Source organism: Ahaetulla prasina, chromosome 3 (genome assembly GCF_028640845.1).
Source record: "Ahaetulla prasina isolate Xishuangbanna chromosome 3, ASM2864084v1, whole genome shotgun sequence".
Classification (NCBI taxonomy): Eukaryota; Metazoa; Chordata; class Lepidosauria; order Squamata; family Colubridae; genus Ahaetulla; species Ahaetulla prasina.
In genome coordinates this window covers 72,380,284-72,396,514 of record NC_080541.1, presented here as the reverse complement: position 1 = coordinate 72,396,514, position 16,231 = coordinate 72,380,284, and the positions used below count along the sequence as shown (strand labels likewise).

Here is a 16,231-nt window from a genome sequence, read left to right as displayed (position 1 = left end):
TTAATATAACTAAGTTATAAATTAATATTATTGTCCCAATAGGTAGCTTTTTATAAATAAACAAATTCATATGGCTGCCAATCTACCAAAGGAACTCTAGATAGTGAATAGAGAGTAAAATGTCCTCCATAATGTATAAATCCATTAAAGAAAAAGTAAGACAAGATCTGTAAACATCCCCCCCTCCCCCTGAAATTTAAAGCCCTGGAAGGCAAATCCTAATGTGATCCTAATAATATGATCCTAATAATATGATCTGCTCCATCACAACTTCTGTGTATATGAAATACTGAAGTATTCAGTTATATAACATTAGCCGAATGTAAACAGATATATATGGTATCCTGCTGCGATGGCTGGAGGGATTGGGAGTGGGGAGCACCGTTTTTCGGTGGTTCTCCTCCTATCTCTCTGACCGGTCGCAGACGGTGTTGGCAGGGAGGCAGAGGTCGGCCGCGAGGTGCCTCACGTGTGGGGTGCCACAGGGGTCGGTTCTCTCGCCTCTCCTGTTCAACATCTATATGAAGCCACTGGGTGAGATCATCCGTGGTTTTGGGGTGCAATATCATCAGTACGCTGATGTTACTCAGCTGTATATCTCCACCCATGACCACCCCAACGAGGCTGTTGACGTGATGTCCCGGTGTTTGGAGGCCGTGTGGGTTTGGATGGGGAGAAACAGGCTCCGACTCAATCCCTCCAAGACTGAGTGGCTGTGGATGCTGGTTCCATTGCTGACTGTTGGAGCCGAGTCATTGGCCCCTATGGAGAGGGTCTGCAACTTGGGCGTTCTCCTGGATGCTCGGCTGTCGTTAGAAGAACATATGACAGCCGTCGCCAGAGGAGCTTTTTATCAGGTCCGCCTGATACGCCAGTTGCGCTCCTTCATAGACCGGGATTCCTTGTGCACGGTCACTCATGCCCTTGTCACTTCCCGCCTGGACTACTGTAACGCTCTCTACATGGGGCTCCCCTTGAAGGGCACCCGGAGGCTCCAACTGGTTCAGAATGCGGCTGCGCGGGTGATAGAGGGAGCCACTCGGGGTTCCCATATAGCACCCCTCCTGCGCAGGCTGCACTGGTTGCCGGTGGTCTTCCGGGTGCAATTCAAGGTGTTGGTAACCACCTTTAAAGCGCTCCATGGCACAGGACCAGGCTATTTACGGGACCGCCTGCTGCCACCGATAGCCTCCCATTGACCTGTGCGCTCCCACAGAGAGGGTCTCCTCAGGGTGCTATCAGCCGAACAATGCCGGCTGGCGACCCCCAGGGGGAGAGCCTTCTCTGTGGGGGCACCCACCCTCTGGAATGAGCTTCCTCTGGGGCTACAACTACTCCCTAACCTCCGGACCTTCCAACGCGAACTCAAGACTTTTTTATTTCACCGCGCAGGGTTGGCCTAAGATACTATTGTTTTAAGTGGGGTTTTATCATTGCTCTTTGAATAATTTTTAATAGGTACTAGCCAAATTGAATTAGATTTTTATATTGTCTTTTAATTCTGTTTATAAATATTGTTTTTATGTTGGCTGTAAACCGCCCTGAGTCCTTTGGGAGAAGGGCGGTATAGATATTTAATAAATACTAATACTAATATATATATGGATATATTCATGGAAAAAATAATATAGTAACTCTTAGTAACTATTGTTGTATATCGTTAGTAAGTATATTGTATAGTTACTAAGTTACTATAATAAAAAAATTCAAATGAATTTTCTGAACTTTCTTTACTTTTTTGCATAAGACAAAATAATTGTCTCTAGTTAATATATTTAAATGTATTCTACAAAAAGTTAATGTTCCTTCTCTCTGTCATGCTCTCTCTCTCTCTGTTCCTTTTACCTATAGTTGGACCAATAGTGATACATTCTTAGTTGCTTATGTTTCTCATATGAAACAAATTAAATTCTTAGTTAGAGCAACAGATCTCCAGTAAGAGAACAAAAAATGTATATAAACAAACTGAAGAATAAAAAAAATATAGTACCTTTATTCCAGCATTTCGTAGCATCTCTAATGTTGGCCTAACATCAGCCTGTAATTGATCTTCAACTCCAGTGAGACACAATAATTCCATTTCTCTTTCTAGACTCTCTACAACTGCAGCCACCTTGAGCGTTCTGTCATGTATACTTAATTTTGCTTGGTTATATCGACTCTAGGAGAAAACAAAATGTAATTTGTAGCCTCAAGTAGATATGAAAGATTTTTATATTGTCCAAAATGCAAGCCCTAGAGGGTTATTTGATTCACAGATTCACTTTAGAATCTGAAATTCAGATTTCCCCTATGATGTGCATGAAAAGTAAATGAACATAATACCAATGACAGAAAGAAATGTAAATATTTTATATTTGTAAAATTCAAACTCTTAGTCTAAAGTCTTTTTCAAAAGGATTTGCATAGTGCTACCACTTTTTATTTTTGGTGGCCTGATTTGATCTCAGTTTTTGAAGTCAATAGAATCAATTGTACTTTGATAGAACTGCAGAAAAAACAATTGCTACCAACCTGCCTTCCATTGAGGACCTGTATACTGCATGAGTCAAAAAGAGGGCTGTGAAAATATTTACAGACCCCTCCCATCCTGGACATAAATTGTTTCAACTCCTACCCTCAAGACGACACTATAGAGCACTGCAGCACACCAGAACAACTAGACACAAGAACAGTTTTTTCCCGAACTCCATCACTCTGCTAAACAAATAATTCCCTCAACACTGTCAAACTATTCACTAAGTCTGCATTACTATTAATCTCATTGTTCCTATCATCCATCTTCTCCCGCTTATAACTGTATGACTGTAACTTGTTGCTGTATCCTTACAATTTATATTGTTTCCTATTATGATTTCATTGCTTATTTGTACCCTATGACTATCTTTAAGTATTGTGCCTTATGATTCTTAACAAATGTATCTTTTCTTTTTATGTACATGGAGAGCATATGCACCAGGAAGACAAATTCCTTTTTATGTACATGGAGAGCATATGCACCAGGAAGACAAATTCCTTGTGTGTCCAATCACACTTGTCCAATAAAGAATTGTATTGTATTGTAGAATCAAAGTAACCAACCATACTATCTGGGCTGAAGTTTCACACATGACAAGATGTAATATTTCAGGATTTACTATTTCATTCCTGAAAACTGTGGCACATAATTAACAGGAATGGAGGGTTTTATAGAAAATTATAAAGCTTCTGGGACAATTCTTTTCTAATTTACAAACTTTCCTTTGATCAGAAAAGAGAGTCATATACTTGTATCACTAGTCAATGTGAACGATAAACAAAAGTAAGGTTTGTGGAGTTTGGGCACATGAGTTTATTCAGGTGTTGCTTATATTATATGACATCTTTGTGGATTAATCATAATATTGCTTGGAAATTGAATATTAGTAATAGAGAAAAATATGACAACAAAAATATAAAAGAAAAACTGAATCCTTGTTATATAGACTTACTAGATATAGAGCAAGAGATGTTTCCTGCTATAGAGTGAATAACTTTTAGAAAGAAGGTTGTGTTTACAAAAAAAAAAAAAAAAAAGACCGGAAAAGAGCCAGAGTAGTTGTTGAGATTGCATACTCAGAGGACAACCATCTACCTTGCAGCATCCCACTGCCACCTAATCATCTTTTGTGACCTTCACTGTTGGCTTCTGGCAAGCAAAGTCAACAGGGAAGGAGGGCAACAAGTTGCAAATGCCAATCTCATGGCTGTGGGATACTGTGACTGCATGGGATTCATGTAATGATGGCAGCTGAGACCATTGCAATTGCCATCTTAAATTGGTTTGATCACATGATGTCACAATTTATGAATGCATTGATCAGTAAAAGAATTGCCTGTTCTATTAATTGAAGATTGCCTGCATTGTAAAATCTGGGGTAAGAACAATTATATTCCTTGACAATATAAATATTACCTATATAAATACATTATTGACTCCCAATTGGATTTGTATCAATTTGTTTTTAAACAGTGTGAAATTCAATGTACAGAAATGTAGGCAAAGAACCCCCAAATGCACAGGTACAGAATAGGTGGTACCTGGCTCAACAGTAGTAACTGCGAGAAAGAACTTGGGAGTTCTAGTGGATGGTCACTTGAATATGAGCCAGTAGTGTGCTGCAGCTGCCAAAAAAAGCCAATAATAGAGGGATAGAATCAAGTACATGTGAAATGTTAATTGCCACCTTATAATGCCTTGATAAGACCACATTTGGAATATTGCATCCAGTTTTGGTTGCCATGATATAAAAAAGATGTTGAGAGTCTAATAAGAGTGCAGAGAAGAGCAAGAAAGATGATTAGAGGATAAAACATATGAAGAACAGTCGCAGGAATTGGGTATGTCTAAAAAGAAAGACTGAGGTGACATGATAGCAGTGTTATCTTATGAGATAGTCAAGCTACTCTCCAAAGCTCCTGAGGGCAGAAGAATAAGCAATGTATGGAAACTAATCCAAGGAGAGAACTAAGGAGAAATTTTCTGACAGTTAAAATAATTAATCAGTGGAATAACTTGCCTCCAGAAGTTGTGGGTATCCAAAACTGGAGGTTTTTATGAAGAGATTGGACAACCATTTGTCCAAAATGGTATAAGGTTTCCTTCCTGAGTGTGGGTTGGACTAAAAGACCTCCAAGGTCTCTTCCAATTCTGTTATTCTGTTACTTTTGCTCATTACTGGAAAAATGTATCCATGTCTACAATGTGCACTAAAATAGTCCTCCCCCCCACAACAACATTACTAGCATAGGATAAATAATGCCATATTAAAACTACTAATAAAAATATTGACACTGTTATAAAAAGCTATGGATGCAGCTGTAGCTCAGACCACCTAAAAAAGGAGATTACATTATTATCCACATGGCAGATAGCTATCTCCCTCCACCCACTTAAATGGAAACTTTTATGAACATAGTAATAGAAGATTAAACAATTCAGAAGCAGATGAAAGTGAGAAAAAGCAAAAAAAGAAAGCTGTAGAAATCAAGTCAATGATGAAATCAATGGAGGTGGAGCTCACCTATCACTTGTCTACAGTAAAGAGAAATTACATATCTGAACTAAATAGAGGTTATTTTGCCATTACTGGAGCTCAATGTAATATTTGTCTTTCAACTTTTTTTACCTCAAAATCCTGATATTGTTCTTCTGTTAAGGATTTCTTGGCAACAACCAAAGTGCGCAGACCTTCTCTTGCCATGTTACCACACTAAAATTGCAAATAAATAAATAATTAAAGAATAGTTATGAATCATGCTGCAATGCATTGATACAAAAAGACAAAAGGTTATGAGGTCAATTTACATTAAGTTGTACATTCATCCACAACCATACTTTTATTCTTGAGACATCAAGCCAGCTGCATATTGTCAACAGTAAGATTATTTAAACTGCACCAATAACTCTCCTATTGTGGGAGTTCATTCCCATACTGTCAGAGAAAGGCAATATCAAAATAGATCTGATAACTGACAGGATAAGGGAAACCTTGAAATTCCTGCCCAAAAGAGGGACCCAAGCATATTATGTTTGGTGGGCAAAAGAAAAAGGTACAGGAGGGTTTAAATACTGATTCTTAGAAAGGGACTTGCCCTTGAAACAGAGCAGTTGCTGGAATTCTTTCATTAACTTTTCTCAATTAACAATTTATTATGTAAAGTTTTTATCTTCTTGTGAGTTTGTGTAATCAGTTCCAGTCCTCCCTGATGGCTGAAATCTGACACCTCCTGATATTTGCCTTCTATGTTTCTTTGACCCTTTGTCATCTCTGTCCCAGATTAAGGAACCAATGCCATGTAGATAATGACTACTTTTACTGTAACACCTATAGTAACAGAACCTTGGAAGCCTGAATGTGCTTCCCTCCTTTTATCTTTGTATGAACTAGAGAGGGGTCTCCCAAGACATTTACTCAAACTAGTTTCTTGAAATGGGCTCAAACTTCATATGTCTAATCACGGGCCTTGGTAATAGCTCTGTGTCCTGTCCTTCAAGGCCATTCCCTATGCCCTCTGCATCCTTCAAGTGGAAATTAAATTAGCTCTGGTTATTTTTGAAGGGCTAATTCAAAAAGTAGGGCTGAGGGATTCTTTTATCCCATGGCCACTTGGCCTCTGAAGTGCCTGTGCTGGTTTTGGGCCATGATTTTTAATAATACAGGAAATTACATAGGGAAGTTACATGGAGATTTGGGCTGTATTACAATCGACAAGTAGGTTTTTCTTGTCTCTATCAATCTATCATTTGGAAATGATATAGGCAAACTAACTGAAGCTTAAAATAGTTGGAGGTGAATGTATAGTTGGTGAAAAAACTGTTGCCTGGTTACAAATCTGCAATCAGTCTGAGGAATGGCTACATTCTCCCTGCATTATCAAAAACATATGGGAATCTGTATCATCTTTTGGAACACAGGTGACTTCTCTGGCTAGAAGTACCTTTGACAAGCTTTGGCTGGCTTCTGAAATAAGATCTAGCAGAGAAAACCAGTTAAACTCCAGTCTAGAATACTGTAAGATTCTCTAAATGTATCTTTAAAGTCCAAGAATGTCAGCATAAAATTCTATGCCAATATACTTGTAGGGATTGGACAAATTCAACTCAATTAACTATGGAGATATTTGGATCCAAGTTACATGAGGAAAAATGTTTTCCTATTTAAACTTCTCAGTGTCCTACATTAAGCTGCAGAAAGCTTAGTCAGGCATGCTCCTCAGATCAATAAGGCCATGAGGTATAAAGGACACAGTCATTTTATTGATGCCCTAATGACTAGAATTTCTTCTGCTAAAAAATTTACCATCCTCTTTAAGCTATGGGTTTTAAACAGTTCCAAATTGTTATTTTCATTTCATCAATTTTTGCTCTTATTCCAATTTTTATTCTCCCGTTTTCTTTTAAATATGCTTTATTGTTTTCTTCATTAATTTTTTTAAATTAAATTACAACACAAAGACTATGTCCTAGGTGCAGGATAGAAATACCTTAAGACTATTTATGAAACACATCTATGAATAAAAAAAATAACCCTCATGGAATTTAATAGGCCGGCTCTATTAAACGAATTAAGATGTTTCTGATGTTCACTTTCTCTCTCTTTTTGGATCCTTTACTCTTCCTTGAGTAAATAATAAGTGAGGTTCCTTGTTAAGTTTTAGAAATTAATCACTTTCCTTGAATGCAATATTTCACATAAATGTACCGGGACAATACAGTGAACACAGCTTAGAGCAGATATTCTTTTTCTCCTTGGTTCTCTGCCTGATTTATTGGATTACATGATTTCCAAAATCCCTATTCTATCACATCTGACTTAGAGTACATGTTCCTTTTATTTTTTAAATATAGTTTCAAAATTATTTTTTCAGGCTATATTGTACATTTATCATAGAAAATGTCTACACTACATCATTAAAATAGTTGGAATAAGCTTATTTTTCTCTATTAAAATAGTAAAATTAAAAAGATCATTTTTTTAAAAGCAGAATTCTGTCATTCTAATGCAAAATGTGTATCGATTTGACCTCATAATGCTAAATAAATTAAGCAAGTATTTTACAATTAATTGTACATCATTATCACCAAAAGTAATTTTTATGACACTTTATTAAGTCTTCAGGGAATTTAATTTATTCATGACCCTGATTAAATCAAACTGCCTAAAGCGACTATTGATTTATATTGCCAATACCATTATGAACATGCATTGTGTGATTATCACATTACCATATTATCTGTATGTAAGGTCAAATAAAGACAACTGCTGGTGTCCAGCACAGCAATATAGTATAATGCATTTATTTTGTAAAAACATACGCTTTCATACATAATTTAAATATATTTTCAGTTACATTTCTGCTCTCCAGTTTGAGCATATATGAGATCATGTTTTTGATGACTGTTTAGATTTAAAGTAAGATTCTTGCTTTCTAACAAATACTGAATTCAGAAAAAAACATTTTACATTACTCATTGAATTAGTTATATCTTTTGCCTCCTTTTCAATTATTAGATGAACCTTTAGATAAAAATTTCCCAAATTCATTATTCATTTGTTTTTGTTTTATATTTGATATAGGCAAGTTAGATGTTATTGGATTAGAAAAGATTATTATTCAGTTTCTATTCTTAAATTCCACTGTTATACATTTTTAATAGTAAAGTAAAACACTTGTTTTTTCCAAAATCGAAGCAATTGTTAGCTATATTTCTTACCTCCTCTTCTAGCCAATCATTATACTGAACAATGGAGGACATTGCAACATCTGCACCTTTCATATAAAACATGATTTCACCTGTAGATTCATCCTAAAAATAAGTACAATAACATAAGGACAAAAGAAACAAATGCTGACCTAAAACCATACGTACAATATTTATTCCTTTTATTTCTAGAATATAGAATTTGTAAAAGTTAGGAAATGAATCGATTCATACTATGAAAATTGATGAAAACAAAATCTACTCTTAAAATATTTTAGAAGACATTTATGTTTCCTTCCAGTCCTTTTATTATAAATATGTACAAGATCGGATATTTTCACCAGGATTCCAATGAGAGAAAAAAACATTAACAATACATACCCTTACTATGATTCCCATTCGCTTGCTCTCAGATGTAAAGGGGAAAATTTGCAGAATATAGTATGTCAGAATCTGTCCACTGGGGGTTTTCAGTTGCATTGAAGTCAAATCCCTATTCACCAAAGTAAGACCAACACTTTCTGTCCACTGAACCAAAGCTACCTAGATAAAAATACAATAGTGATTATTATAGTCAATCGTACTCTGTGTAAACCAAAATGAACACAATAAAATTCAGTGCAGAAAAATATCAAAAAATAAAAAGGAATACAATATACAAATGGTGATCGATTCAGTACATCCAATAACTATTGTGTTTTTTACAGCTGTTTTGTATGATTCCCAATCTGGATTGGATAGAAACTAGGCAAAGTACATTTTGTCAACTGATGTATAATAGCAAAAAAAAAAAAAAAAAGAAAAAAGAAAAAAGAAAGAAAAAAGATCCCTGATGTGAGAGACAATATATTGCTTTCATCACCAGTGACCAATTTATATTATTATAAAATTCAATCCTTATTTTTATCCCCCTTCCTTTTTTTCTCCTTTTGTTTCTTTTTTATTAATTGTTTATTCTCTTTCTGTAATCTATTTTAATGGTTGTAGTTTTCCTATTGTATTATCACAGACGTATTATTTGTTTCTTACATTTCACTAACACTCTAGATTAGGGATGTCCAACCTTGGTAACTTTTAGATTTGTGGACTTCAACTCCCAGAATTCCCCAGGCAGCATGCTGAAGTCCACAAAAGTCTTAAAGTTGCCAAGGTTGGACACCTCTGCTCTAGGTCAAATCTTCAATTTTGTAGCCTCTCATTTTTTGAAATAGCTTACTACTCAAAATCAAATTCGCTCCCACACTGTTAAATGTTTCAGGAAAGCCATTAAAACGAGGCTTTTTAAGAAAGCCCTAGGAGGAGATCCAGTAAAAGTTACTGGGCTGTGGTTGGACGCTTTGTTCTCATAACCTTAATTTCTGTTTTAGTAACTTTTGTATTGCCATTTTGATTACTGTTTCTCATTTTATTATACTTTTTGGTATTTTAATCCTTTTATTATAAGAAGAAAATGTAAGCTCTTCAAAGTCCTGTTGCAATGGAACAGCACATAAACCTCAGCAAACAAATAATTAACTAGGGGGAAAAAAACCAATAAACATTAGTAGTCTTATCATTGCAAAATTTGTATAATTCCCTTTAAAAGAAGTTCAAATTGGCAGACTTCACTAAGTAAGGATATAAGAATATATACTGCAATTTAATTTTGTTGAAGATAAGAATTTGCAACTGCCTTTTTTCCAAAGCATTTCTCCAGTATTTAGCTTCACTCAAATTCTAGTAACATAAAAATGAAAATATCATTTTTGCCATGCTTTGTATAATTTTGTCATTTCAATCCCTAACACTGATATTTTATTCCTAACCTAGCATACCCAAATATTGGCTGTGAGGGTGCTCTGATATTAGATTTCTTCCTCTACATTCAAAATAGGACAGTAAAATCTGACAAATTCTCTGGCCCCAGAATACTTGAGGAGCTTATAGGATTTAATACTATATTGAACTAGTACTAGCTGTACTAGCTATGTATGTACTAGAATGAGAACTTTTTTTGGAAATCTATTGCTCAAGTCTGCCACTTTATTGTCTATCTGATATAAAACCGCATTCTGGTTCAGATGAATTAAAACTCAATATGCAAATGTATATATTAATTTAATCCGAATAAAGAATTCAAGGCAGATAAAATTAAATAATAAAAACCTTATTGTAATTGATAAGCTTTTAGATATTAAGTAAAACATATTCATTCTATCTATCTATCTATCTATCTATCTATCTATCTATCTATCTATCTATCTATCTATCTATCTATCTATCTATCTATCTATCTACCTACCTACCTACCTACCTACCTACCTACCTACCTACCTACCTACCTATCTATCTATCTATCTATCTATCTATCTATCTATCTATCTATCTATCTATCTATCTATCTATCTATCTATCTAATTTTTATGCTGTCTCCCCATGACGTGGCTCTAGACTATTATAAATAGTCCTTGATTTATGACCCTAATTGAAATTGGAATTTCCATCGCTAAGTGAAATGGTTAAGTAAAACATCACATGACCATGCCACTTAGTGACAGCATCCCAGCAGTCCAGATTGTAGTCATTAGGCCAGGACAATGCAGTCCTTCATGCATTTCTTGCCTTTGCAAGCTACCTGCTTCAACTCCCCTTACCTACCTATCTCCTTCATCATCACTGTCCTTTTGGCCACCCTGCATACCACTGTCTACCCCTGCTGCCTCTGCCTCTGCCACTGCTACTTCACTGTATTCTTCCTCCAGCTGCTGAATATAATCAAGCAGTGGGTGAGGCCCTAAGATGCAAGCACAGCAGAGACTTGTCTATTAAATGGAGCTTGCTGGGCAGGATGGAAGCAGCAGGACAGAGCCAATGAAGGTGGAAGGACAATGGTGTGGATGGAGAAGCCTCATCTTACATCATTGGCGTGACGAGTGATAGCATATAGACCAGTGCCCACACCCATAATTCTATGTGCCCCACCCCTGTGCATGTGTGCATGACCCCCCCTCACTCCCCCCGCTCTTGGCACACGATGGCCTGGTAGGCCCATTTTTCTCTCTCAGCTGACTCCAGAGCCTTTCTAGGAGTCTGGCGAGGGCGAAAGCGGCCTTCCCCACCGAACGGGAAGTTAGCAAATGGGCCGTTTCTGGCCTCGGGGGGTGGGGGAGGCCGTTTTCACCCTCCCCAGACTCTTAGAAAGGCTCTGAAGCCAGGTGTGAGAGAAAAACGGGCCTCCCCCCCGCCAAGGCTTTCTGGAGGCAGGAAACAGCCTGTTTCCCTACTTCTGGTGGGCCCAAAAGGCCTGAAAATCAGCTGGCCGGTGCGCCAGCTGAGCTGAGCTGAGCATGTGTGCCATAGGTTCACCACCACGGATATAGACTGTGGAGAGTGCAGTGGGACAGGTCAGCGAGCATGGCACAGTATTGCCAGGTAAGACAGGAGAGGTGATGGCAGTGCTCCAGGAAGATGGTTTCCCAGAGGCACAGCTGGAGGAGTGGCCCACAGCATTCATCAGACTGCAAGCCGCTGGTCCTTCACAAGGCTTTGCAGGAAGAAGGCTGGGCCACCCAAGCAGAGGGCCTGAGTGTAGATTCTGTCAGGGCTGGGCTTACCTTTACTTCTCACTAAAGCCTGCAGGGCAGTTCTGCAGAAGCACTTTCAACATGAACTGCAGAGCATGTACTATGCTTCTGAGAAGTCCTCAGCTCTCCATTTCCTCCAGTTCCATGGCCCCTGAACAGCACTTTCCACACAGCTACCATCTTTGCCTGAGGAGCCACTGCTGCCTCTCTGGTCTGTCCCACAGTGTATGGGTAATTGCTCCTTACACCTGATGATGGGGCTTATTTGCCTGCACTGCTGTCCTTTTGCTCATGTGACTGGGGAATGCTACAACTGGTAATAACTGGTAATAATATAGGCAGGTTGCCAAGTGCCAAAATTTTGATCACATGACTGCAAGAGGATGCCGCAGTGGCAGGAATTTTGAGGACCACTTATAATTACCATTCATGAAGCATTGGTGTAACTTCAAAAAGTCACTGAACCTGAATCATACATAACCTGAGTACTACCTGTAGTAATATACTTGCACTAAAATTCAAATCATATAATTTTAATAGAAAGAAAATAATAATTTAGGCTTATTTATTATTTCTGAATGCAAAATAAGCTCATATTATTAAGTACAATAAAAATATAGAGGCGGAAAAGCCTTTTTTGCATTCTGCAAGCAAATGATATAAAATCATGAAGATCCTTAAGTAAAGCAATTTATTAGAAGTCGCAATTCACAAAGGCCCTGTTTCAAAATTAAAATCATCAGCTAACTGCAGGGAATAGAGAAATGAAATACATTCACACAACAATACTGGATTACAGCTTTTTATAAAACTCACAATGTAGATATCTGATGAGTATATACCTACATAGGTACAGCAGGTATATCTTAAGACATAGAAAAAAAAGCATCTATAAAATAGCTCATCTAGAAAGACTTTTTGAACTAGTTTTCTTCAAGAATAGTTATTAAATATGTATCTGGATATGGAAAATACTAATAACAGCAGCAGCTGCAGAGGGAAGTTTAAAAAGGCAAGATGGTGGAATTAGCACTGCAATTCAGCCCCCACCCCTTTTTGCCTGTGCATAAATACACTGGGTTTGAATTGCAACACTGCATCTGTTATATTGTTTTTGACTTCTCCCCTCATAGACACCCGTGATGAATAAAAAAAGAAATAATCCATTATTGAGTAATTTGTGTGACCAGATTAATGTGAGCATCTAAGAAATAAAAATGAATCTAAAATAAAAGAGGTTGGAAGACCTCACATGCAGCTCTGTGAAAGGTATCTGTCCCTTTCAGTTTTTCTGAATTTTTGCGTATCCCTACCACTGTCACCAAAGCGTCGTAAGATTGGTAATGAAATTTGAGCGGGGAAAAAATGACACCAATGTTTGGTGCTTATTTAATTTACGTCATAAACAAAATCATCCTTCATGCAAAGATGGACTGTAGCTGTGAGAGATAAGCTCTTTGTCATCTAAAGCTAAAATGCAAATAGATCATGCAGCAAGAAGAACAAGTCTACAAGTAAACGGTTACAGTATTTTGCAACAGCCAAGCCAATATTCCAGACATATCTAGACCTGAACAAAAATTCTAAAAAGAGCTGTCTGTGATAGAAAACCTTCAGAAATTATTGAATTAAAATTGAATTCCTCTATTACATGGAGGAATAGACCAAATTTCCATACAATGATGTGAGAGTCCGATCAACAGCAACAGCAACAGGAAAATGTCTGATTGCAAATACTGAGCCCCGGAGGTAATAATTTTGGCCTATTTGTGCTGGCAAAAGAGGCCTAATATCAATTCCATCAGCCAAGGAATTTCTGCTGGTGGGAGCCAGAAGAGCCCTTTTCTGCCATGGTCCCTGAACTTTGGAATATCTTGCTGCAGGAGAGAAGATCTGCCTCCCTCTCTTTCAGCCCTCAGGAAAAACCTTAAAATTTGGCTTGTCGACTGGCATTGGGTCCTGAAGGAGAAGCTACTGGCACATTGATAGAGAAGGCAATCCCCCACACTCAGTTGCTTCAGAGTTTTTCATTTTAGTTTTATGTTTTTGTAATTTTCATCTGTTTTTATATTTAAAATTATCTGGGTATTTGTATATTTTTTATTACACTGTAAGCGAGGGGTGTTCAACTCAAGGCCTGGGGGCTAGACCTGGCCCATGAGGTACTTAGATCTGGGCTGCGGGGCTACCCTGAAAACAGCGAAGGACCGGCACTCGGTGCTTCTGCCAGAGAAAATGGGCTCCCAAGCTCCGTTTTTGGCTGCCATGATCTCCTGCAACCTCTGCCAGTGAAAACAGAGCTCGGGAGGGCCGCTTCATTTTCACAGATAGAGGGTTGCAGGAGGCTATGGCAGCCAAAAACGGAGCTCAGGAGCCTTTTTCGCTGGCAAAGTGCTCCGGCCCAACCTGGCCACACCCCCCCCATCCCACAAAGTTAAACACAACCCTAATGTTCTCCCTCAATTAAATCAAGTTTGACACCCCGTAAACCATTAAGAGTTGCCTTGCAACAAGAGATGGATAATCCTGGCATATTGCTATTTGGAAGGATCTGGGTATGAAATAAATGAATCCATTTATGGTGTTATTGTTTACTCAAATCCCTCTTTAAACCAATAATGTATTAAGTTCTGATAACAGTCATGCAAAATCGGAAAGGAGGCTTTTTCACAGAACTGCATTAATGTAGTATCTCTAAATTATAATTTTGTTAAAAGATTGCTAATGGAGGACGACAGCAGAATAAATATAGTTTAAAATCTCATTTTTGATTCCACAAGAGCAACGCTTTTTAAAGTTTAAGAAGCCTAATATATTAGTTGCAAATGATCCAATACTCCAAAGGTTAATTTTCAATTTTCACTGTGAAAGGTTACTATTACATTCTGACCTGTAAATTGCATCTTTCCGTTAATACCCTATCATCTCATTTGTGCCCCTTTGCAACGGAGGACTTGAATGTTCTATATTTGGTGACTCACATCTGTTTATTATTTAGTTTATGCTTGGCTTCACATGCTAGTTGAGTTGGCAGTTTATAGCACAACCTCATTTTAGATAGTTGTACCTGTGTGCACATAAAAATCAAGGAACCAAATCACCTGATTTTGTAGTTATTAGATTACTCTAAAATTAAGCACCCAACACTTAATAAAATATTTTAAACATATAAAGATGCTTAGAGAAAACTGAAAATACATTATGCCTCTGATTAGGTAACTTGACAGTTAGTTGCTCCTTGAGGTAATCAACTCACCTGCCGGCAGGGCAGTTCAGAGATGACTCAGTCAGTAGCCATTACTGGAGTCTTCCCAGATGGAAGAGATTAGGAGACAAACATTTTTCAATGATTAAAAAAGAAATGACCCCTCAGATAAAGTGGGGATGGAGCTGTAACTCCACCCTTTTGCCATCTTTCTCCTGCAACTTCTTCTGTGTAGGCTGATAGCATAAAACATATAAATCGGACAGGCCCCTTTTTGCCTGCTTTGAAAGCAAAGAGAATTCTGAATTCCTGACATGGTTGGCTGAGTTTGGCTCCAAATTGGCTATTTCAGGTTCTAACTGGGCTACTTTTCAGAATCGATAGGCTGGGTTTGAATGTTTCCATAACATCCTACTCGACGTCTAGTTAATTGCACCATGTGATCCATGGCTATATAAACATATAACCTTGCATCTCATATTTTTTTCTCTTGCTCATTAAAATAATGCTCACAGAATCCTTCATGAACATGAAACAGGACTATAGTCTAGTTTATTTTAAATACAGTATCTCTGGACTACTACCAAAACATTTGGAGCGATTCTAGAAGCATCTTTGCCTTTTATGTATTTTTCTAGTTCTTTGATTCAACAAGAGAAGTATTTTTAGGATTTTTTGATTCAATGAGAGAAGTATTCTCCACCCCACCCCAATGCTAAACACCATTCTTGCTCTATTCTGGAGGTTTCTCTGAGCCATTAGGTCCACACTGTTGATAAAGGCATAGGGTAGGGAGGAGAGATACCACTTTGGAACCAGATACATCTCTCACTAAATCTAAAGAGAGAAATGCTTTAATTCCTTTGCCTGGTCTAAGACTTGGAACATCGGAATTTTTTTTTGCACACGGAAGTCACAAGTCTATTGTGACCTGAATCAGTCTTGCTTCACAGACACTAGAGACGAGCACTTCTTCAAGTGCTCACAGCTACCATTTTGAACATTCTAACTATCAAAGCTGGTGCATGTACAGTCTTCAATTACCTTGCCCTTCTCCCCTTTACTATACTTTTAATACAACTAATTATTCAGTTATGAGAGGAAATATTAGAGAGGAGCAAATAAAACATTAACCACTCCTCCCCACTAATATTATCACATGTACTGATCCCATTGCTGTTCCAGAACTAGTATGAGTTTGGACCATAGGTTTAATGCCTCTGTGATTCAAGAAAAGCA

At 37.5% G+C, this 16,231-nt stretch overlaps 1 protein-coding gene across 1 annotated transcript in view; it reads right to left on the bottom strand.

Annotated features, from left to right (window-relative positions):
• Positions 1 to 16,231, bottom strand: part of ATP9B (ATPase phospholipid transporting 9B (putative)) — a 156,059-nt gene that overhangs the window by 16,119 nt on the left and 123,709 nt on the right. The window contains exons 16-19 of the mRNA XM_058175330.1: positions 8,606 to 8,767; positions 8,237 to 8,329; positions 5,148 to 5,231; positions 1,991 to 2,161 (exon numbers count right to left, since the gene is read on the bottom strand). Coding sequence (XP_058031313.1) covers positions 1,991 to 2,161; positions 5,148 to 5,231; positions 8,237 to 8,329; positions 8,606 to 8,767 — 510 coding nt within the window. The remainder of the gene's footprint in view (positions 1 to 1,990; positions 2,162 to 5,147; positions 5,232 to 8,236; positions 8,330 to 8,605; positions 8,768 to 16,231) is intronic.